We start from the raw sequence: 22,786 nt of genomic DNA on the forward strand, positions 1-22,786 counted from the left end.
TGACTGGTGTTACAACCCTTGCGAGGTCTTTGTACCGATGTGAGATCTGTGTCTGTCTGTTGGTATTTGAGTGTAACAGCACCGAGTTTCTGTGTTAAGCAGGTTCTAAAATGTCTTAGGTCGTGCCCTAGCTTCTAAATAGCAGACTAAATGGACACCCTGAATTACACATTTGCAGCTCGACAAATGTTTAATCCCACTCAAAATTCAACAAGCCACATTGTTAGGTGTTTCTTGCAACAGTGAAAGACTGGCTAAGGGTGAGAGACAAACAAGAGCTCACATTTATTTGTCGTTTCAGGGATTAGGTCTTTGTCATAAAAGTATGTTTTTGTTATTACCTTAAAATGTACAACCACTGAACTAGTTTATATCCTGTATATTTTAAAGATAAACTGCAAAATTGAATGCAATGTTTTCCTGGAATTTGTTGGTCGCTCTCCAATTCGATCAAATCAAGAAAAAATTTTGCCAAGTGGGGATGTTTACATGATACAGGCCCAGTAGGCTTCACACGATATATATATCCATCAATCCATCCATTCTCTACCGCTTATCCGGGTCGGGTCGCGGGGGCAGTAGCTTCAGCAGGGACGCCCAGACTACCCTCTCCCCAGCCACTTCATCCAGCTCTTCCGGGGGGATCCCGAGGCGTTCCCAGGCCAGCCGAAGGATGTAGTCTCTCCAGCGCGTCCTGGGTCGTCCCCGGGGTCTCCTCCCGGTGGGACATGCCCGGAACACCTCACCAGGGAGGCGTCCGGGAGGCATCCGAATCAGATGTCCCAGCCACCTCATCTGGCTCCTCTCAATGCGGAGGAGTAGCGGCTCTACTCTGAGATCCTCCCGGATGACCGAGCTTCTCACCCTATCTCTAAGGGAGAGCCCGGACACCCTGCGGAGGAAACTCATTTCGGCCGCTTGTATCCGGGATCTTGTTCTTTCGGTCACGACCCACAGCTCATGACCATAGGTGAGGGTAGGAACGAAGATCGACCGGTAAATTGAGAGCTTCGCCTTTCGGCTTAGCTCTTTCTTTACCACAACGGACCGATACAAAGTCCGCATCACTGCAGACGCTGCACCGATCCGCCTGTCGATCTCCCGTTCCATTCTTCCCTCACTCGTGAACAAGACCCCAAGATACTTGAATTCCTCCACTTGGGGCAGGATCTCATCCCCGACCTGGAGATGGCATGCCACCCTTTCCCGACTGAGGACCATGGTCTCAGATTTGGAGGTGCTGATTCTCATCCCAGCCGCTTCACACTCGGCTGCGAACTGCTCCAATGAGAGTTGGAGGTCACGGCTTGATGAAGCCAACAGAACCACATCATCTGCAAAAAGCAGAGATGCAATACTGAGGCCACCAAACCGGACCCCCTCTACGCCTCGGCTGCGCCTAGAAATTCTGTCCATAAAAGTTATGAACAGAATCGGCGACAAAGGGCAGCCTTGGCGGAGTCCAACCCTCACCGGGAACGAGTCCGACTTACTGCCGGATATGCGGACCAAACTCTGACTCCGGTCGTACAGGGACCGAACAGCCCGTATCAGGGGGTTCGGTACCCCATACTCCCAAAGCACTCTCCACAGGACTCCCCGAGGGACACGGTCGAACGCCTTCTCCAAGTCCACAAAACACATGTAGACTGGTTGGGCGAACTCCCATGCACCCTCGAGGACCCTGCCGAGGGTGTAGAGCTGGTCCACTGTTCCACGGCCAGGACGAAAACCACACTGCTCCTCCTGAATCTGAGATTCGACTTCCCGACGGACCCTCCTCTCCAGCACCCCTGAATAGACCTTACCAGGGAGGCTGAGCAGTGTGATCCCCCTGTAGTTGGAACACACCCTCCGGTCCCCCTTCTTAAAAAGGGGGACCACCACCCCAGTCTGCCAATCCAGAGGCACTGTCCCCGATGTCCACGCGATGTTGCAGAGGCGTGTCAACCAGGACAGCCCCACAACATCCAGAGCCTTTAGGAACTCCGGGCGAATCTCATCCACCCCCGGGGCCCTGCCACCGAGGAGCTTTTTAACTACCTCGGTGACCTCAAACCCAGAGATAGGAGAGCCCGCCTCAGAGAACCCACACTCTGCTTCCCCATGGGAAGGCGTGTCGGTGGAATTGAGGAGGTCTTCGAAGTATTCTCCCCACCGACTCACAACGTCCCGAGTCGAGGTCAGCAGCGCCCCATCCCCACTATACACAGTGTTGGTGGTGCACTGCTTTCCTCTCCTGAGACGTCGGATGGTGGACCAGAATTTCCTCGAAGCCGTCCGGAAGTCTTTCTCCATGGCCTCACCGAACTCCTCCCATGCCTGAGTTTTTGCTTCAGCGACCACCAAAGCTGCATTCCGCTTGGCCAGCCGGTACCGATCAGCTGCCTCAGGAGTCCCACAGGCCAAAAAGGCCCGATAGGCCTCCTTCTTCAGCTTGACGGCATCCCTCACCATTGGTGTCCACCAACAGGTTCGGGGATTGCCGCCACGACAGGCACCGACCACTTTACGGCCACAGCTCCGGTCGGCCGCCTCAGCAATGGAGGCGCGGAACATGGTTCACTCGGACTCGATATCCTCCACCTCCCCCGGAACATGAGCAAAGTTCTGTCGGAGGTGGGAGTTGAAACTCCTTCTGACATGGGATTCCGCTAGACGTTCCCAGCAGACCCTCACAATATGTTTGGGCCTCCCACATCGGACCGGCATCTTCCCCCACCATCGGAGCCAACTCACCACCAGGTGGTGATCAGTTGACAGCTCCGCCCCTCTCTTCACCCGAGTGTCCAAGACATGCGGCCGCAAGTCCGATGACACGACCACAAAGTCGATCATCGAACTGCGACCTAGGGTGTCCTGGTGCCAAGTGCACGTGTGGACACCCTTATGCTTGAACATGGTGTTCGTTATGGACAATCCGTGACGAGCACAGAAGTCCAATAACAGAACACCGCTTGGGTTCTGATCGGGGGGGCCGTTCCTCCCAATCGTGCCCTTCCAGGTCTCACTGTCATTGCCCACGTGAGCATTGAAGTCCCCCAACAGAACAATGGAGTCCCCAGCGGGAGCGCTCTCCAGCACCCCCTCCAAGGACTCCAAAAAGGGTGGGTACTCTGAACTGCTGTTTGGTGCATAGGCACAAACAACAGTCAGGACCCGTCCCCCCACCCGAAGGCGGAGGGAGGCTACCCTCTCGTCCACCGGGGTGAACCCCAACGTACAGGCGCCGAGCCGGGGGGCAATAAGTATACCCACACCTGCTCGGCGCCTCTCACCATGGGCAACTCCAGAGTGGAAGAGAGTCCAACCCCTCTCGAGAGGACTGGTACCAGAGCCCAAGGTGTGTGTGGAGGCGAGTCCGACTATATCGAGTCGGAACTTCTCGACCTCACACACCAGCTCGGGCTCCTTCCCTGCCAGAGAGGTGACATTCCACGTCCCTAGAGCCAGCTTCTGTAGCCGGGGATCGGATCGCCAAGGTCCCCGCCTTCGGCCACCGCCCAGCTCACACTGCACCCGACCCCTATGGCCCCTCCCACAGGTGGTGAGCCCATGGGAAGGGGGACCCACGTTACTCTTTCGGGCTGTGCCCGGCCGGGCCCCATGGGTGCAGGCCCGGCCACCAGGCGCTCGCCTTGGAGCCCCACCACCAGGCCTGGCTCCAGTGGGGGGCCCCGGTGGCCCGCGTCCGGGCATGGGAAAACGAAGTCCATTGTTTGTCGTCATCATTAGGGGTCTTTGAGCCGTGCTTTGTCTGGTCCCTCACCTAGGACCTGTTTGTCATGGGTGACCCTGCCAGGGGCATAAAGCCCCAGACAACTTAGCTCCTAGGATCACTGGGACACACAAACCCCTCCACCACGACAAGGTGACGGCTCAAGGAGGGGACGATATATATATATATATATATATATATATATATATACACACACACACACACACACACACACACACAGACCCTTCCCAATAAAACTGAATATCATGGAAAAGTTTATTTCCATGATCCCTTTCACAACGTTAAACTTTCATAGATTATAGCTACAGGGCCAACAATTTAAAAAATTTCAAGTATTTATTGTTTATTTTTACATAATTTGGGCTTCCAGCTCATAAAACCCACAAAATCTGGAATTCAAAAAATTAGAATACTGTGAAGAAATGACCCCAAATCTTTTAAACTGGGTGTCACACACTAATCATCTACTAAACTCAAAGCACCTGCACAGGTTTCTCCAGGTGTCATTAAATTGCTTCAGTTTGGTGCAGTTGTCTCTTGGGTTCAATATGGGGAAGACTGCAAACTTGACAACTGGCCAGAAGACCATAATTGATACCCTCCATAGGATGGGTAAGCCACAAATGTTCATAGCTAAGGAGGCTGGCTATTCACAGAGTGCTGTATCCAAGCATATCAATGGAAAGTCTAGTGGAAGGAGAACATCCATCCATCCGTCCATCCATCCATTTTCTTTACCGCTTATCCTCACTAGGGTCGCGGGCTGCTGGAGCCTATCCCTTCGGGCGGGAGGCGGGGTACACCCTGAACCCTTCGCCAGCCAATCGCAGGGCACATAGAAACAAACAACCATTCGCACCCACATTCACACCTACGCTCACACCTACGGGCAATTTAGAGTCTCCAATCAACCTACCACGCATGTTTTTTGGGATGTGGGAGGAAACAGGAGTGCCCGGAGAAAACCCACCCAGGAACGGGGAGAACATGCAAACTCCACACAGGCGGGGTCGGGATTTAAACCCCGGTCCCCACAACTCTGAGGCAGATGTGCTAACCAGTCGTCCATCGTGCCGGCGGAAGGAGAAGATGCACCAGCAAAAGAGATGACCGTGGACTTCACCGGATTATCAATCAGAGAAGATTCAAGAATCTAGCAGAGATCCAGAAAGAGTGGAATGAGGCGGGAGTCACAGCTTCAAAAGCCACCACATTCAGACGCATCTGGGAGATGGGTTACAACTGTCTGGTTCCTCGGGTCAAGCCACTTCTGAGCCTGAGCCAACATCGGAAGCGTCTCGACTGGGCAAAGGAGAAGAAGGACTGGACTGTTGGCCAGTGGTCCAAGGTCCTCTTTTCCGATGAAAATAAAGTGTGCCTTTCATTCGGGAATCAAGGTCCAAGTGTTTGAAGGAAGATGGGTGAAGAACAGAACTCAAGCTGCTTGAGGTCCAGTGTGAAATATCCACAGTCAGTCATGATTTGGGGTGCAATGTCCAGTGCACATGTTGTTAAACTCTGCTTTCTTAAATCCAAGGTCACCCCAACAGTCTACCAGAGTGGATTTTATGATTCCTTCTGCTGAGCATCTGTATGGAGATGCAGATTTCATCTTCCAGGAGGACCTGGCCCCTGCCCATACCACCAGAAGCACCAAAATCTGGTTTCATGCCCATGCCATCACAGTGCTTGACTGGCCAGCCAACTCGCCGGATCTAAACCCCATTGAGAATCTAAAGGGTATTATCAAGAGTGGGCACAAGACCTAAAAACTAAACCCCATTGAGAATCTAAAGGGTATTATCAAGAGTGGGCACAAGACCTAAAAACAAAGAAGAACTGACAGCAAGCATCAAGGTAATCTGGGCTTCCATAACTACCAGCCAATGCCACAGGTTGATTGCCTTAATGCCACGGCACATCGAGGCAGTGATTAAAACAAAAGTATTCCCAACCAAGTATTGTAGATCGTTTTGAAAGTACCATATTTTGATTGATTTAATGTGACCTTAATTTCTTTGTTGTTGTTTTTTTTCAACAAAAACTGAGACGTAAATGGTGATTTCTTCACAGTATTCAAATTTTTTAAATTCCTGATTCGGTGTTTTTTTTAATTTTTTTTATTATTATTTTTTTATCTGGAAGACCAAATTATGTAAAAATAAACAAATACTTGAAATTGTTTACATTGTGGGCCCTGAATCTATAACCTTTCACTTTTTGAATGGAATCATGAATATAAACGGTCTTTATATATGTGTGTACATATATAAATGTATATACACGTAGATATATATATGTGTATATATGTGTGTGTGTGTGTGCGTCACAGAGTTATCGGTGAAAACAAAAGACGGCAGAATATACTTCTATATCAAAGAGAAATGGTGCACCGATGTCACAGAGCTCAACACACACTGCAGCCCGGACTTGGAGTCCTGTTTTTGTAAGCCATTCTACTCGCCGTGCAAGTTTGCTTCATTCATACTCGCGGGTGTCTACATTCCTCCTCAAGCAAACACGAATGCCGCACTGCTAACGCTCGCTGAACAAGTGAACGTACTAAAAAAAAAGCTGCCAGGTTCACCCCTCATTATCCTTGGGGACTTTATCAAAGCTAAACTCAACAATGAGCTCCCTAAATGCACATTGACTGTCCTACCAGGAAAAACAACATTCTAGAACACTGCTATACCACGCTAAAAGACTCATACTGTGCTATCCCCCGCGCAGCTTTGGGCTCATCTGATTGCTGCATAATTCACTTAATACCAACATATAGTCACCAACTTAAATGGGCCAAGCCTATAGTGAAAACAGTGAAGAAATGGACCAATGAAGGAAAGTTAGAACTTCAAGACTGTTTAGACTGCACAGATTTGAGTGTCTTCGAAACTTCAACTAGCAGGCTAGATGTATATCCGGACTGTGTCACATCCTATATCAGTTTCTGTGAAGATGTGTGTGTTCGAACAAAGACATTTCGCACGTTCAATAACAACAAGCCGTGGTTCACTGCCAAACTTAATCAATTTTGCCAGGCTAAAGAGGACGCCTATTGAAGTGGGGATATAGCCCTGTATAATTGCACCAGAAACTAGCTGACTAAAGAAATTAACATCACAAACATAAATTATGCAGAAAAGATGGAGAAACAGTTTACCGCTAACGACGCTAAATCAGTCTGGTGTGGATTACAATCGCCAACCAATTACAAGCGACCATCCCCCCAAGACGAGAACAATGAAGGACTAGCTGACGACTTGAACACATTCCACTGCAGATTTGAAAAGGACACTTTCACACCCCACACCCACCCAGCAGCACCACCGACCACAATCACACCTCTGACTCCCCCTCCTGCATTGAAGATCCACGAACAGGATGTGAGACGTATCTTCAAACAACAAAAGATCAACAAAGCGGCAGGCCCAGACCTTGTGTCCCCATCCTGTCTCAAAGTCTGCGCGGACCATGTTGAAATGTTGTTAAATAAAGAACCAAGCATTTCAACTCGAGGCGCAGCGCCACAATGGTAAACGCCCACCTTGACGCAGCGTTGCATTTTGAACGGTATGAAAAGGCTTTTACGGATACATGCAACGCACACATGGTGTGTGTCAAGTCCTCCGTTGAACCCCAGCGACTGCCTCACCCAACCCCAGGGGTTCGATCGAAGCCAGGTTAAGAACCACTGTACTAGAGTGGCTCCAACTGCCGGAGACAAATTCCTTGTGTTTTTGACATGATTCTGATTCTTACAACTTTAAAGGTGTGTCCGCTATAGTCTTATTCTCACATACTTGAACTCTCTGTTATAATTAGTCAAAAAAGCCCTTGAGGAAGAAGGCAAATGTGTAGAGATTTTGAGATTTACTGACATCTTGCCTGATGGTGGCTCAAAGTTTCAAGTTGTGTATTAATGCATTTTATGTCCCCTATTTTGTTGGAATTGTATGACCCTGGTCGGGTCACATGGGCAACGGTGTCTAATGATGAATGACACGAAACACCCAACGACCACAGCTTACCTCACTGATGATGTGTCCCAGTGCATCCGCAAGATATTGCTTTCTCCTGGAGTTTGTGTATTTCTATTGTTGTAATTTTCCCTCCGAAAAACATGCATGTTAAGTTCATTGACGACTCTAAATTGTCCATAGTTGTGAATGTTAGTGTGAATGGTTGTTTTTCTATTTGTGGCCTGCAACTGGCTGGTGACCAGTCCAGGGTGTACACCACCTCTTGTCCGCTTGGACATCAGAGGTGTTTGACTGTAGAGGTTCCATGGTACCTCAAGTGTTCAGGTTCCACTTTATTTCATCACTCATTGATTTTTAAATTCAAATATGGAATCAAAGCTTCTAGAGACTTTTGTCAAGCACACAGAAATGTGTGCAGATGGCCACTGACCTTCTCTGTGCTCTGAGTTGCTTCACGCCGGCTGCCTACATTCTGCGATCCGGCGCCAAATGGACCTGGGAGGAAGCGACTTTGATGTGAATGGGCGGCCTGTCTGATTCATTCTGCCATTTTACAGCAGACTTGTCAAAACTGTTGACTCACTGTCACTTTTGCACAAGATGAGTGCTTTCTGAAACGGGTGCCACACAAGCACCAATGGTGTGCTGTCCAAACACGGAGTTCCTTTACACAGCTGTCTTTCACGTCGCGTCACCTCTCGAGCTTTCTTTAGATGTGTTAATGGTTAAGAGTGACATCATCGGTTGGTTTCTGGATTTGTCTTCTGTCTTACTGAGAGGTATTTGGACAGCAAGGTGGAGTTGGAGAGGAGTAAGGGGTAGCTAGAGGCAAAGACTATAACTCACAAACCTAACATCATGCTATGATGAAGGGTTTATGCCAGGTAAATACCTTTTTTCCAGTTGATTTTGACATCTGATAGATAGTCACCTCATAAGAAGTTCTGTAGGCTCTGGTTGCTGACATTTCTCCAGTGTCGGGCTTTCTTCCATAAATTAAAAAAAAATAAAAAATTCAATTAGGTTATCCAGAGACTAAGGTAATGTTGTGTCAAAGAGATTCTTCACAAACAAAGAAGTAAAGTGAGAGAATGGCGTTGCTGTTTTACATCAGCAGTAAGCTTTCTCAAAAACCAAAGGTTTTTGGCACTTTTGCTCAGGGCCCAACTTTGTCCTTTTCTTAACAATCTTTTGACTTAAACTAATTTAAAGAACAACAATTTAGATTCAGTGGAAGCCGTGAGTTACAAAATTTTATTGGATACTTTTTTTCGGATCTTGAAGCATTTCCCATGGAAAATAAGAGGATGCCATCATATAACATTTGTTTATACAGGTTATGGAAAATTGACTTTTACTTGGTTTGATGCAGATACAGTACGTGAGTCGCAGCGGTACCTGCCGACACTTGTGTGAAATTACGTTTTCTTTGGCCACCATTTCCGAAAGTGTTTCTGCAATTTAGGTGTTCTGAATTTTGCTGACTTTTGACATAACATTCAGGGTAATTCACTGAGTACCAACCCCTCTCAGTTTCTCCACCCATGAATTGGCAGCTATCCTATGTGATGTGTGTGTGTGCCACATACACAGATCTGCACACTAATTGAAAAACTGTAATTCAGCTCTTGACGATGAAGTTCTTCTCCTCGAGTGAAAATGTAATTGATTTGTTTACTGTCTTTATGGGGGACTTGCTTTTTTTCTTTAGACTCTGGGTAGCCACTTCCGCAAGGTGCAGCCACTCCCCTTGTTGTAACTCCCTCCCTCTGTCCACAGTCATCTTGGTAACGAAAGCAATATTCTTCGTTGGCCCCGCAGTAGGAGAGGCAGTGTGAACAGTGGCTAATTTTTATGAAACAGGACAATTTCAGCAAGGCTACAATAAAGTATTGTGTTAAATTCTTGATCATTGGGGTATTTTGATGACAATGTTTTTTGTCTTAAAATTATGTGATATTAGGAACATTTCACTTTTGAGGTTCTACAATACTACAAAATTATTAGGTATATTAAATAAAACCAGTCTCAATGAAGCAGGAGTAATGAAATTGTGTGTCAATTTTACTTATGAAGTCATCTCTAGGCCTCATTCTACCATGTATCTGCGGTACATGATGTATTAGTTAGATTAAGGGGAGCCAGATGAGATTGACTTGTCCTTCTGCAGAAAGCACACAACATTGAGTGTGTTCAACCATACCCATGGCTTAGACTCGAAAGGATTTTTATCCTTTAAAGAGGCCGAGCTATCTGGCTATTCTCAGCCGTCGATGCCAAAAACCGGACATTAATCTACTCTGAAAGCTTTGAAGAAAGTATCCACTTATGTGTCACAGATGGGGAAATATATTAAATTAATAAATAAACGGTACAAAATGCGATATCTCTTAAAGGCTAGGATCAAAGCGAACCAATTGAGTCCTATTCTACCTAATATGTTTTTCTGTGATAAACAGTCCAGCTGAAGGGATAATCCCATCAAGCAAGCGAGAGATTAAAATAGGAGGGAGGAAAAAAAAAAACATCTGATATATCACTCAGCGCAGAGACGGTTGGCATGGCTACCGTGAAGCATTTTTATTGGATTGGTAATCTCGCTTCTTGGGCCCTTTTTTTGTGTGGTTTTCCTTCCACAATCAGGTGCTTACACCAAGACAGGACAGGCAGACATGCTGGTTCTCTGGTTAAGAAGTCCAGAGTCCATCCAGTGGCAACTTCTTTCTTTTGCGTGGAATTTCTGAGCCGCTTGATGCATTTGACGCGGGCGTGACAGCCGCACTTGTGTGCGATCGGAGTTGAGGCGTTGCATCGTCTGCTCATCCTGACCGCACGCTACTTCTAAGTCGCAGTATGAAAGCACGCTCTGGTCCCTCTACACATTTAGCAGACTGAAGATATATATGCATACAGAATGTGTGTGCACACAAAGGGATACACATGCAACACTGGCTCACCGTTTCACCTTGATACCGTCAGCTTCTGTCACGAGGTGGAATCTGACACAGACGAATGTGTGTCAAGTTGTCATTTCTCTTCCAACCGGCCTTTGAACGTACTTCGGCCATGAATAGTGCATGTTGTTTTGTTTTTCAAGAATCAAACTGTCTTGAGGTCGGCTTCGTTTTTTTCTCCCTGCTAGACCTGCACACTCATGTGCATCCTTTAGGAAAACTGTCAGCATGCATCGTGTTGTTCAACTGTAAAGTAAAAGATTCAGCCCTGAGGGTGAATTCACCAAACTGTTAAAAAATCCTATGACATTTCCAGTGGTTGCCTTTATTGTGATTCATTTGATTCCTTTCAAGCCAGTAACCACATCTTATCAAATGTTGGCGAAACAATTTAGGGAAATTTTAGCGTAAAACCTCCAAAGTCAAGTATTATTTGCGGTTCAACCTCTCATTTTGTTCTTAATCAGATCAATTCGTAATTATTGGTCCCAGACTCCAAACTGTTGCCATTACATAACCTTTATGTACTGTCCAGCATTGTTTTAAAGGAGCTATAATACAAATTTATTTTCAAACAGTTCCGAGGTGTCTTACTAAGATGTTTGTGACATGCTTTTGTGAATGCCCCAAGGATCAAGAATTATAGAACAAATTTCCTAGTCAGTGAAATTTAACGTTTTTGTTGGGGCGGACCTGACTCGTGCAAATGAGCCACTGCTCACCCAGCCCCGCGTACTGCAGGGCTGATAACAGTTTTTGTTGCCAAGACGACAAGTGCCAGAACTATGGGCTGGCTACTTGTCGAGCCCTGACTCTAAAGGCCTTTATACTCCTCCGTTTATAAGCTGTAAGACGTTTGACTTTAGAGGTTCCTCCGTATTTCACTCTTACATGAGTACATGAGGTCTTTGCCAATGCCAGGTCAGATTAAATATTTAGTATAAATGCCAATGAAAAATATACAATTTGGGTTTTTTCCTTAAATTATTTCCAAAGCTGGGAGCTTGATGCACGAGCCTTTTTATGTACGGCCCTCAAAAGATGTTAAAAGCCAGACGAGCAGCTGCAGGTCATTAATGATCTCTGAACCCAACTATGAACATACCATGTACAAACGTTGTATACATATATTTTTTTTCATCCCCGTCAATGTTGGATTTATGAGTACAAAGTGGAATGTGAACCAATAAAAGGTACTTTCATTCCGTGTGCAGGTTGGTGTTTCCACTGTTGAAGTAGGCAGCCTTCAATAAATCAAGTTTGGCACATTGACAAAAATGAATGGTAGCCTAGTTTGTGTGATACAATGTTGTGTGATACAGTTTCAATTGTTTTTATTTTGTTACATTTAAATCGCTTGCTTGGAACAAGAGTGATTCTGTTTTTGTCATTCAGTCGCTGTTTATTATTGATTCCCAAAAGTCCACGAATAGTTGCTTTTACCCTACAAAAGTTTCTTTTTTAATTTCTTAGCATTGTGTTCATTGTAATTTCACATAAATTGGTTGGAAATATACAGTTTGGAGCCTAATAAAGTTGCATTAAGTTAAAAACAATAAGATCCCAACCTAGCAATCTTATTCTTCATAGCATAATTTTGTACCTTGCATTTTTTAGTCCATTTGGTACAGTACAGAGCTTCCCACACGGAACATATTAGGTAAAGGAGAGGGCGTGTAACTGCCTCACACAACTATTGAGATAAGATTTAAGCTGCTGTGTACATGAGATATTTGTTTTATTTCACTGTATATTTTGTTTATTTGAGAATCTCATGTATTGTAGAATTTACTGCTTACAGTTTTAAGTTTTTATACTTCGTTAAATGTCTTTATTTTCTGTTCTCACAAAAGATAAGCACTCTTATGTATCAGATTCTGTTCTCTTAGTGTACCCAATATGAACTGAACCGTGACATTAAAATCAAGATCAAGGTATGTAATAGAGCAGTGACTTTTGGCCAACTGTTAGGCCCCTAATATAAAGCAAATCCTAACACAAACCTCACTTCACACCAGGGGCGGTTTGTGATATGGGGGATATGGGCAGGCGCCAGGTTGGGAACCTGTGGGGGGCGCACCCCCATCCCCCTCCGTTGACCATCAATCAGGGGTGCACAATCGACGTGCGGCGCACAGGGCGCATAGACCTTGGACATGAATTTTTCCGGAGTCAAATCTCTGCCAGCACATTACCGCCTCTGTTTCACACACTTGACTTTGAACTTTATATTACTACTATGATGTTATTCAGATTCTCTTCTAATGTTCTATATGACCTTTTATTGTCTTGCAGAAGAGAAGGTTACTACAGGAGCTGGGAGACCAAAAGATCCCCTTTCGAGGACCTTCTGATCAGGGTTTTCAGCAACTGGTTAGTCTGCAACATTGCGTTCTTATGATGATAATGCTGACAAGGTCTGTTTGAAAAGTTTCAGGATCGGTGTCACAAAAGGTATATTTCCAACCCAAACTACAAACTACGAATTTTCCCCTTCAGAGTGAGCCAGATGATAAACCAGATGAACCGCAATATAGCGGGAGTTCACTGTGCAGTACATACAGTCCCTTCCAAAAGTATTGGAACGGCAAGGTCAATGCCTTTGTTTTTGTTGTATACTGAAGACATTTGGGTTTCAGATCACAAGATGAATATGAGACGAAAGTTCAAAATTCCAGCTTTTATTTCATGGTATTTACATCTAGATATGTTAAACAACTCAGGACAAAGCACTTTTTGTTTGAAGCTACCCACTTTTCAAGTGAGCAAAAGTATTGGAACGTGACTGATGGGTGTTTCTAGTTGCTCGTGTGTTGCCTTTTAGATTGATTGCTTAAACATTAGATAGTGCTTGGTTTTGGCTATGGGTTTCACCTGTGAAATCTGCATTTGCTGTTAAGCAAACATGAAGACCAGAGAGCTGTCTATGGGAGAAAAGCAAACCAGCTGAGCGAAGACGGAAAATTGATCAGAGCTATTGCACAAACATTGGGCATACCAAATACAACAACTTGGAATGTCCTGAAAAAGAAAGAACCTACTGGTGTACTGAGCAACAGACATCGAACAGGCCGGCCAAGTGTATCAACAGCAGTTGATGACAAACCTTGTGAGAGCTGTGAAGAAACACCCAAAGACAACAGCCGGTGACATCACTGGCAACCTCCAAAGGGCAGAGGTGAAGAAGACTTTGAGAGAAGAAATATACAGGCCATACCATAAGATGCAAACCACTCATCAGCAAAAAGAATCGGAAGACCGGATTGGAATTTGCAAAGTACAGAGATGAGCCACAAAGGTTTTGTAACAAAGTTTTGTGGACTAATGAGACCAAGATTAAACTCTACCAAAGTGATTGAAAGGCCAACATATGGAGAAAGATCTGAAGAAGGATCTGCTTATGATCCAAAACACACAAGCTCATCTGTCATGGGTGTGTGTTCTGGTTGTTGTTTTCCCCCTGTCTCGTACACACCTGCTCCTGAGAGCATCTTCCCCACCTGTGCCTCGTTTACCCTAATTACCCCATGCATTTAACCTCGTGTCTCATTCTTTCTTGTCGCCAGTTCGTTGTACCTTGTCGTCGCGTTCCAGCATTCCTTGTTTCCATGTCACAGACTCACAGTAAGACTAGACCCTGTTCCGATGATCGACCTCAACTCTTTGCGTCACGTTTTTGGATACTGTTGCCTTTTTTGGATTGCCTGCCTGTGTACCGACCTCTGCCCATATATTAAACCTCTCTTTTTTAAACTGTCCATTTGTTTTGGAGTTGTGCATTTTTGGGTCCTCTCCTCTGTTCCGTTCTGTGAAGCATAGTGGAGGTAACGTCATGGCTTGGGCTTGCATGGCTGCTTCTTGAATGGGCTCACTAGTCTTTATTGATGATGTAACTCATGATGGTAGCAACAGAATTAAACTAATCGGGAGAAGCTTCATCATACAACAATACAATACAATGAAAACACACTGGCAACACAACAGAGGACTTGTCAGGGGGAAAAAGTGGACGGTCTTAGACTGGCCAAGTCAATCACCAGACCTTAACCCAATAGAGCATGCACATTACCTCCTGAAGAGGACACTGAAGGGAGAAATCCCAAGAAACAAACAAGAACTGAAAGAGGCTGCAGTAAAGGCCTGGAAAAACATTTCAAATGAAGAATGCAACACTCTGGTCAAGTCAGTGGGTCGCAGGCTTGATGCAGTTATTGCAAGTAAGGGTTATGCCACCAAATATTAAATGTCATTCAAAACTTAATTTAATAATGTCTGTTCCAATACTTTTGCTCACTTGAAAAGTGGGTGTCTTCAAACACAAGTTGCTCTGTCCTGAGTTAACACATCTAGATGTAAATACCATGAAATAAAAGCTGGAATTCTGGACTTTTGTCTCTTATTCATCTTTTGATCTGAAACCCAAACATCTTCAGTATACAACAAAAACAAATGAATTGACCTTCCTTGCAGTTCCAGTACTTTTGGAGGGGACTGCATTTGATTGAAAAACATGTCTTGGGTAACTGAGTGTGCCTTCTATGACATATTTTTATGCCGGTGTGCAAAGTAGTTCATTGCGTGCCATTTTTTTGTACCTGTGTTAATAAATCATACTTAAGACCTCACACCACAGGATAATCTGTCAGGATATTCTTTAATAAATATTGGGTCCTTACTGACTTTGTTCGAAATCAGGCTCAAAATGCTCCAGATTATCTTTATGTAATGTACAGATGGGGTTTAAGAGACGAGAAAAGATGTAATTTGGCTTTTTAGTTCATTTGGATTTTTACTGACTTAAAAGGAACAATTCAAATTCAGACACCCATTGACCCAGAATGTTCTCAGAAGAATTCTTCCAGGAGAGCATGAAGGCATAGTAGAGATGGCTGGAAAAGTGCATCAGACTCCAGTTGGTTTAATCAAAGGAGAAAACGTGTAGTTTGGATTTTAAATATATCTTTTGTGACACCAATCCTGGACTTTTCTGTCACACATGGGGAAGTCGCAAATTTCTAACATCTGATGAGGAAAATTGCAATGATCGAGATTAACAAATGTGATAATGAGGGTGCCCATTATAAAACTATGTCTTTATTGGCTACACAAGATATTTGCAGATATTACATTTTCTGTGTGAAAATCTGTGTGCTCATTGGTGTGTCAGTAAATTGATTATAATGTACCTATAATGCTAAGCAATACACTGAGCGAGAGTTTCATTTGAATGGAATGCTTAAACGTTTTTTACCAATTATGACATTTGAGGAGATGTTGTTTGGTTCTTTTTCAAATTATATCTATGACAGAGTTGTTTTTTTATTGGGCCATCTCATTTTAGACATACAGAAGTTCTTTGGTTTATACGGTACCGACATACGTGGGGCGAGTTCTGATTTACGTACAAATCAGGTGGGAACGGAACTCCTCGTAAACTGAGAACCCCCTCAGTACATGTAGGTACATACTTGTTGACGATGGTATTTTATATTGTTCCTCTGATGCTACAAAACACTTTTTTAGGTAGTTTACTTTTTGCTTTCGACTGGATTGCTTTGAGGTTAAAATGTTTTTGGGTGCGATAGTCTATATTTCCTAGCATTTTGGAACACAGTATTATACCTCTACAGTTGTGGTACAGCACTGGATAAGATAGATTTTAAGCTTATTCGATATTTTTTGTATGTTTATCTTAGTGGGACTCCAGTTACTCCGGCCTGGTTCTGAGGAGAGCCTGCTCGTTGCCTGCTGAGCTCCACTGCAGAGTCCAGGCCGCTCTGCTCACCCTGCGCAAGAAGGGCTGCCTCTTGAGGGATCTGGTCCGTGTCCGGGACCGGGACGTCTTTACCTCCGTGTCGCGGGCTCTGCTGGGTGAGCCGGGCCATACCTACCGCTACCTGGACACAAGGCTCTTTGCCATCCCCTGGCACAATGAGGACTCTGAGGTTAAAGGGCAAAACTGTTGCGACCCCGGTCTGAGAGCAGCCTGCAAAGCCTTGTGGGAGCTCAACACCTTCTTCTGCTTGGATGTATCTCAGCTGAAAGAAGGGGACAGGCTAACGCAATGTACGAAGTTGGTTCAGGACGTAGAACCCAAGGTGAGTGAGGAGACTGACGTAGAGTCCAAACACAGCGAGGACTCCAGGAACAGTGAAGGAGCGGAGTCGGAGTCCAGGCAGAGCGAGGAGGGGGACACGGAGTCCAAGCACAGCGAGGAGTGGGACGTGGAGTCTAAACACAGTGACGAAGGCTGTTCAGCATCAAAAAGGGAAAGCGAGTGGGAGACGGCGTCCAAACATAGCAGTGAAGAGGGAGAATCCACACAGGGCAAGGAGACCGATTCCGGGTTGGAACATAGTGAAGGAAAATGTCCCACCTTGGCACTTAAGACCGCCGGTGTATTGCCAACAAGAGGCCGAGGGGAGCTACATGTGGCTCATCTCAAACACAGCCTCTCAGATTACCACATTGAGGACAAGGGGGAATCAGGGGGTTGTTCTGAGCCCAGCCCGCTGCAGGGATTCACCGGATCAGCTCAGTTCAATGTCACCTTACTCAACTACATGGACCCTGCAGCCATGAGTCAGCTTAAAGAGGAGCCCTATTACGGCATGGGGAAAATGGCTGTAGGGTGGCACCACGACGAGAACCTGATCAGTCGCTCGCCAGTGGCTGTTTACAGCTACAGCTGCCATGACAACGAAGGTAAGTGTCACTGTGTTCCAATTAGACAGGACACTTTAATCTACATCCCATCACGCTGGCGGTGAGCTCCATCACAACAATAACCCGTCAACTTATCTGTGTCGCTTTCAAGTGGATCAAATGGCGCTAACCTTACGTGTTGCGGCACCCGGCAGCATCTGTAGACGCGGGCCTCCGGCATAGCCGCCATCAGATTCATCTGCGCGATAGTGTTACAGTGTTAGCAAATGTCATCGGTGGCTCGCTGCTGACAGCCTTATCTTAAGATCACAGACATCGGTATCCGAGCTCAATGGTGCAGCCTTAACAAACAGGCCTTATCACACACGCCGCATCTCATCTCAATCATTTCCTCCAGAAATGATCAATGTGCAATTATCTGATAGGGAATAATGAACCTCGCTTTGATAAGTGCTTCCTCGACTGTACTGGATGGATAAAACCATGTCTCCTAACCATGGGATGTCTGCGATCTAAGGAGCTGATAGTGTTTGCTGATTGACGTGTCTCGACGAGAGAAGTTTGCTTTCTAGAGCACACGTAAAACAATTTATGGCTGAGTGGGTGTGTCATGATAAATAGTTTGTCTCCTTTCCTGATATAGTAGATATAGTATATTATAAAACCCTGGATTGTTGCAGTAGAATTATACACAGTTTTTAAACCCTAGTACAGGGGTTACTGGGTTTCCGACAGTTTAATACCTATGATGGCAGCGTAACCCAAATTTGGACGTTGATCTGAACGCGCTTAAGTCTGTAACTAACTTATGCTAATGCAGCAGTGAAGTCATCTTCTAAGTCCAGATATCTGCAATTATATCAGAAGTGGTAAAGTCATAAATCCAGTGAACTTCTGTTTATCATGGCACGATGGGTAAAATTCTGCAAACAACAGAGACCATATACAACCCAAATTCCAATGAAGTTGGGACGTTGTGTTAAACATAAATAAAAACTGAAAACAATGATTTGCAAATCATGTTCAACCTATATTTAATTGAATACACTACAAAGACAAGATATTTAATGTTCAAACTGATCAACTTTATTGTTTTTAGCAAATAATCATTAACTTAGAATTTTATGGCTGCAACACGTTCCAAAAAAGCTGGGACAGGTGGCAAAAAAGACTGAGAAAGTTGAGGAATGCTCATCAAAACCTGTTTGGAACATCCCACAGGTGAACAGGCTAGTTAGGAACAGGTGGGTGCCATGATATATGTATAAAAGGAGCTTCCCTGAATTGCTCAGTCATTCACAAGCAAGGATGGAGCGAGGTTCACCTCTTTGTGAACAAGTGCATGAGAAAATAGTTGAACAGTTTAAGGACAATGTTCCTCAACGTACAAATGCAAGGAATTTAGGGATTTCATCATCTATGGTCCATAATATCATCAAAAGCTTCAGAAAATCTCAAGAAATCACTGCATGTAAGCGGCAAGGCCGAAAACCAACATTGAATGCCCGTGACCTTTGATCCCTCAGGCGGCACGGCATAAAAAACCGACATCAATGTGTAAAGGATATGGGCTCAGGAACACTTCAGAAAACCAATGTCAGTAAATACAGTTTGGCGCTACATCTGTAAGGGCAACTTGAAACTCTACTATGCAAGGCAAAAGCCATTTATCAACAACACCCAGAGATACTGCCGGCTTCTCTGGGGCCGAGCTCATCTAAGATGGACAGATGCAAAGTGGAAAAGTGTTCTGTGGTCCGACGTGTCCTCCGGGCCTAAGAGGAAAAGAACCATCCGGACTGTTATGGACGCAAAGTTCAAAAGCCAGCATCTGTGATGGTATGGGGCTGTGTTAGTGCCAATGGCATGGGTAACTTACACATCTGTGAAGGCACCATTAATGCTGAAAGGTACATACAGGTTTTGGAGAAACATATGCTGCCATCCAAGCAATGTCTTTTTCATGGACGCCCCTGCTTATTTCAGCATGACAATGCCAAACCACATTCTGCACGTGTTACAACAGCGTGGCTTCGTACTAAAAGAGTGCGGCTACTAGACTAGCCTGCCTACAGTCCAGACCTGTCTCCCATTGAAAATGTGTGGCGCATTATGAAGCGTACAATACGACAACGGAGACCCCGGACTGTTGAACAGCTGAAGCTGTACATCAAGCAAGAATGGGAAAGAATTCCACCTTCAAAGCTTCAAATAAAATAAATGATAGTTAATAATTAAAAAACATATCCATCCATCCATTTTCTGTACGGCTTATCCTCACCAGGGTCGCGGGCGTGTTGGAGCCTATCCCAGCTATCTTCATATATGTACCCAAACAAATTCTACTTTATCAAGGGCTAACTGAATACATGTTTTATTACAAATTGCAATCATGAATTACAACTTAATGGAAGCAAATACAGTTTATGCATACAAGGCAATAACATGAGGCTGCAAGCACTGAATTTTCATTTGAAAATCCCCGCCGTCAATATTATGAATTATCAAGGACGGTATAGCTCCGTTGTTCTGCTTGACCATTGCTCAATTGTGCACGGTCAAAAACTGCAAAAATTTTTTTTTCATTGCGGTTAGGCCAGCCAAAAAGCTGAAGTCAAGGCAGCCGCTACAACGATTGTTAATAGTGCCTTGCCGTGACATGCCACCTGCGCCATCATGCTGAGCGGTCCAATTTCCAAATAAATTAAAAATAAATACAAATTTTATTAATTGTGCAGCACCAATATATACTCTAATAAAATGTTAAATTATAAACTGATATAGCTTTACAACTTTCATTTTAATATGTATTTACTAGTATACCTCAATTTATTGTAAAGGAATTTTATAACTATCCTTACAAGTATGTATTATACACACTCTTGACTTTTGAATATTTTTGGGGGAAAACATTGCGTATTAATACATGGGAAATAGGGTAAGTGTTAATAAATCACTTTTAACACCCCACACCACAGGATAGTCTTTCAGGATAATCTTTTTCAGATATTGGTCATTTACTGACTTTGGTCAGAATCAGGCTGAAAATCCTCCAGGTTATCTTTATGTAGTGTACGGACGGGGGCTTTAGAAAACAGAAAATATGGAATTTGTTTTGTTGTGACACATTTCGTTCTCTTGGAATTTATTTTTACCTAGTTAAAAGGAACCAAACTAGGAGTGAAAGTGACCAAGTTTACACATCCATCAAACTGAAAAAGCAAACATTTATCACCTTTAATAATGATAAAGGTTCGATACAAATTTTTATTGTTCAGCCAGCCAGTCTTTAAATAAATCTTTAAGAATGTCACTTGAATAGCTATTGACTTCACAATTGCATGAGTCTAAAAGGAAAATGATGACCATCACTGGAGATACAGTACAGGTGTGAGCAAATGAATCAGGTGCGACGTCAAACATGGCCCACATGTGGTTTTCCTTCACACGGGTGTCGTAAGCAGAAACACCTGCTGGACCGTTCTGCCTCAACTATTTGCCACGGGCCATTTCAACTTAGACCATCAAAACATTGCGGCCAAACACCTCGCCACAATTTGTAGCTATGTCTCTTCCAGACTACATAGACCAAAGTCTGACCAAAGTGTTATTCCGGTGGTTGACTCCGAGTGTTCCCAGGAACAAGCTGAAGAAATTCAACTCTTTTAACCATAAGGTTTCTTGTTCAGACGGCTGGTCGCCTAAGGGAACCGTGCTACTGTCGAAGATCCATAGGAATCTGCTGTGGCTGTTTTTTAACCCACACAGAGGCTGATATTCCACCATTGCTGAGGCCTTAGGGATTTCTGTCATTACCAGGCTCTCAGAGCACAATGGCGGGAAATTAAGTTACTATTTATCCGTGCTGAGCAAAAAGGAAAAGGCAGCTGCGGGGCAAAGAGGCCCGGAAAGACTTTAGTATCGATTCATACTGAAGGGTGTCGGCCAGCCAGGCTAAATCTTATTTTCTGAGCCTGCCGTCGTAAGAACAGCGAGGAGAGGGGAGAACAGTGCAGGCGCTTCCTGTGAACGGAAACAGCAACATCATCGCCTAGCCGCCATCCAATAACACTCATTGAGCAACATCAAGCCAAGGCTTTTATCCAACAGTGTCCTATTGCACACCCTAATGATAGCATAACGATCTTGTGCAGACAGCTAGGATTAACCCACAACACATACTGCTAAGTAATTCCTACTTTCTCGAGACAAAGATGTGTATGTTGCAGTCTGCTTGAATTTCTGAGGTATGTCAATGTAGATTTTTAAGATTGCAAAAGTGGATGCATTATGGATGTAGTGCTTAAATAGTGTTTGAAGTGGATTTATTTAAAAGCAATCAGATTGAACATACATTAAAAAATGGGTATACACATGAAAAAAACAATTTCAATTTGATGAAACAGATGTTTGTGTGTTTTTTTTAATAGCATGATGTCATTGTTCAATAAAAATGTATCTTTTTTTTCTCATTTTTCAGATTAAAACAAACAAACTTCCAAAAGGAGTCGCATGCATTTTACTGAACAGTGGCCATAATCACATACTGTATGTTACGTGTTATGTGTAAAATATTTAAGCCTAGAATTATTCATACCCTGGCCAAATTGTCAGCAGAAGTAAATGATTAATTTCTTGAATCAATCACTATGTTCTGGCAGGAAATTACATAAGAACACTTTCTTCTTCAACAAAAATATAAGAAGTTGTTAGGGATATGTTGAAAAATTGTATTTTTGATATATTTATTTTATATCTGTGGTCTAATGAGGAAACAGTCATTTGCACCATTCTGAAAGAGCCTCATAAGTACTACTACAATCTGGAGCATTCTAATACACTAAATTGGATAAAATTGGATAAAATGCATGTTTTTTGAGGAAGATAATCCTTTTTGAGCATGAAACTTTTGTCACATTGTGTAAAAAATAAAATTGCACAGTTCTTACAACTTTTGCTACTTTTTTATGTAATTTCCATCTCCAAGATTCACCAAATAAAAATGCACTTTAACTCAAACTTTGGCCTTTGGGGCTTTAAGTTGTTAAATTGTAATATAATCTAAAAATGTGACTTGAATTTGAACCCTGAGTGGTAGCCCTCACTTGATTTATTGGCTGTGCTTTACTTTTAAATGATCATAGTATTTTGATTCACACCACATCTAAAACAGCTACTCTAACACAATAAAACACCAGGCTGCATAAATGTTTAGATTTCAGGTTGGGCACTTTTCACTGCTTGAAATGTGAGCATTCGTGAGTGTCCTCACGGTGGGCCGTGTTGTGATTGACAGGCGAGAGCAGTGAAGGCGGCGGCGAGAAGGCGAGCTGGAGGATTGGGCTTAAGGTGGCCTGGGACATCCACACACCTGGCCTAACGCTGCCCCTCCAGTCTGGGGACTGCTATTATATGAGAGGTACTAAATCAAAACAACACACACA

The 22,786-nt window shown here is 44.1% G+C and overlaps 1 protein-coding gene across 13 annotated transcripts in view; it reads left to right on the plus strand.

Annotated features, from left to right (window-relative positions):
- The window catches only part of fto (FTO alpha-ketoglutarate dependent dioxygenase), a 255,315-nt gene that overhangs the window by 43,667 nt on the left and 188,862 nt on the right, over nt 1-22,786 (plus strand). For all 13 annotated transcript variants that reach the window (XR_009787382.1, XM_061765574.1, XM_061765576.1 and 10 more), the window contains exons 2-4: nt 12,972-13,049; nt 16,373-17,381; nt 22,639-22,761. Coding sequence is in view for 12 of the 13 variants with exons in the window: in XM_061765574.1 (XP_061621558.1) it covers nt 12,972-13,049; nt 16,373-17,381; nt 22,639-22,761 (1,210 nt within the window). In the remaining variant the exon portion in view is untranslated. The remainder of the gene's footprint in view (nt 1-12,971; nt 13,050-16,372; nt 17,382-22,638; nt 22,762-22,786) is intronic.

Source organism: Phyllopteryx taeniolatus, chromosome 2 (assembly GCF_024500385.1).
Source record: "Phyllopteryx taeniolatus isolate TA_2022b chromosome 2, UOR_Ptae_1.2, whole genome shotgun sequence".
Classification (NCBI taxonomy): Eukaryota; Metazoa; Chordata; class Actinopteri; order Syngnathiformes; family Syngnathidae; genus Phyllopteryx; species Phyllopteryx taeniolatus.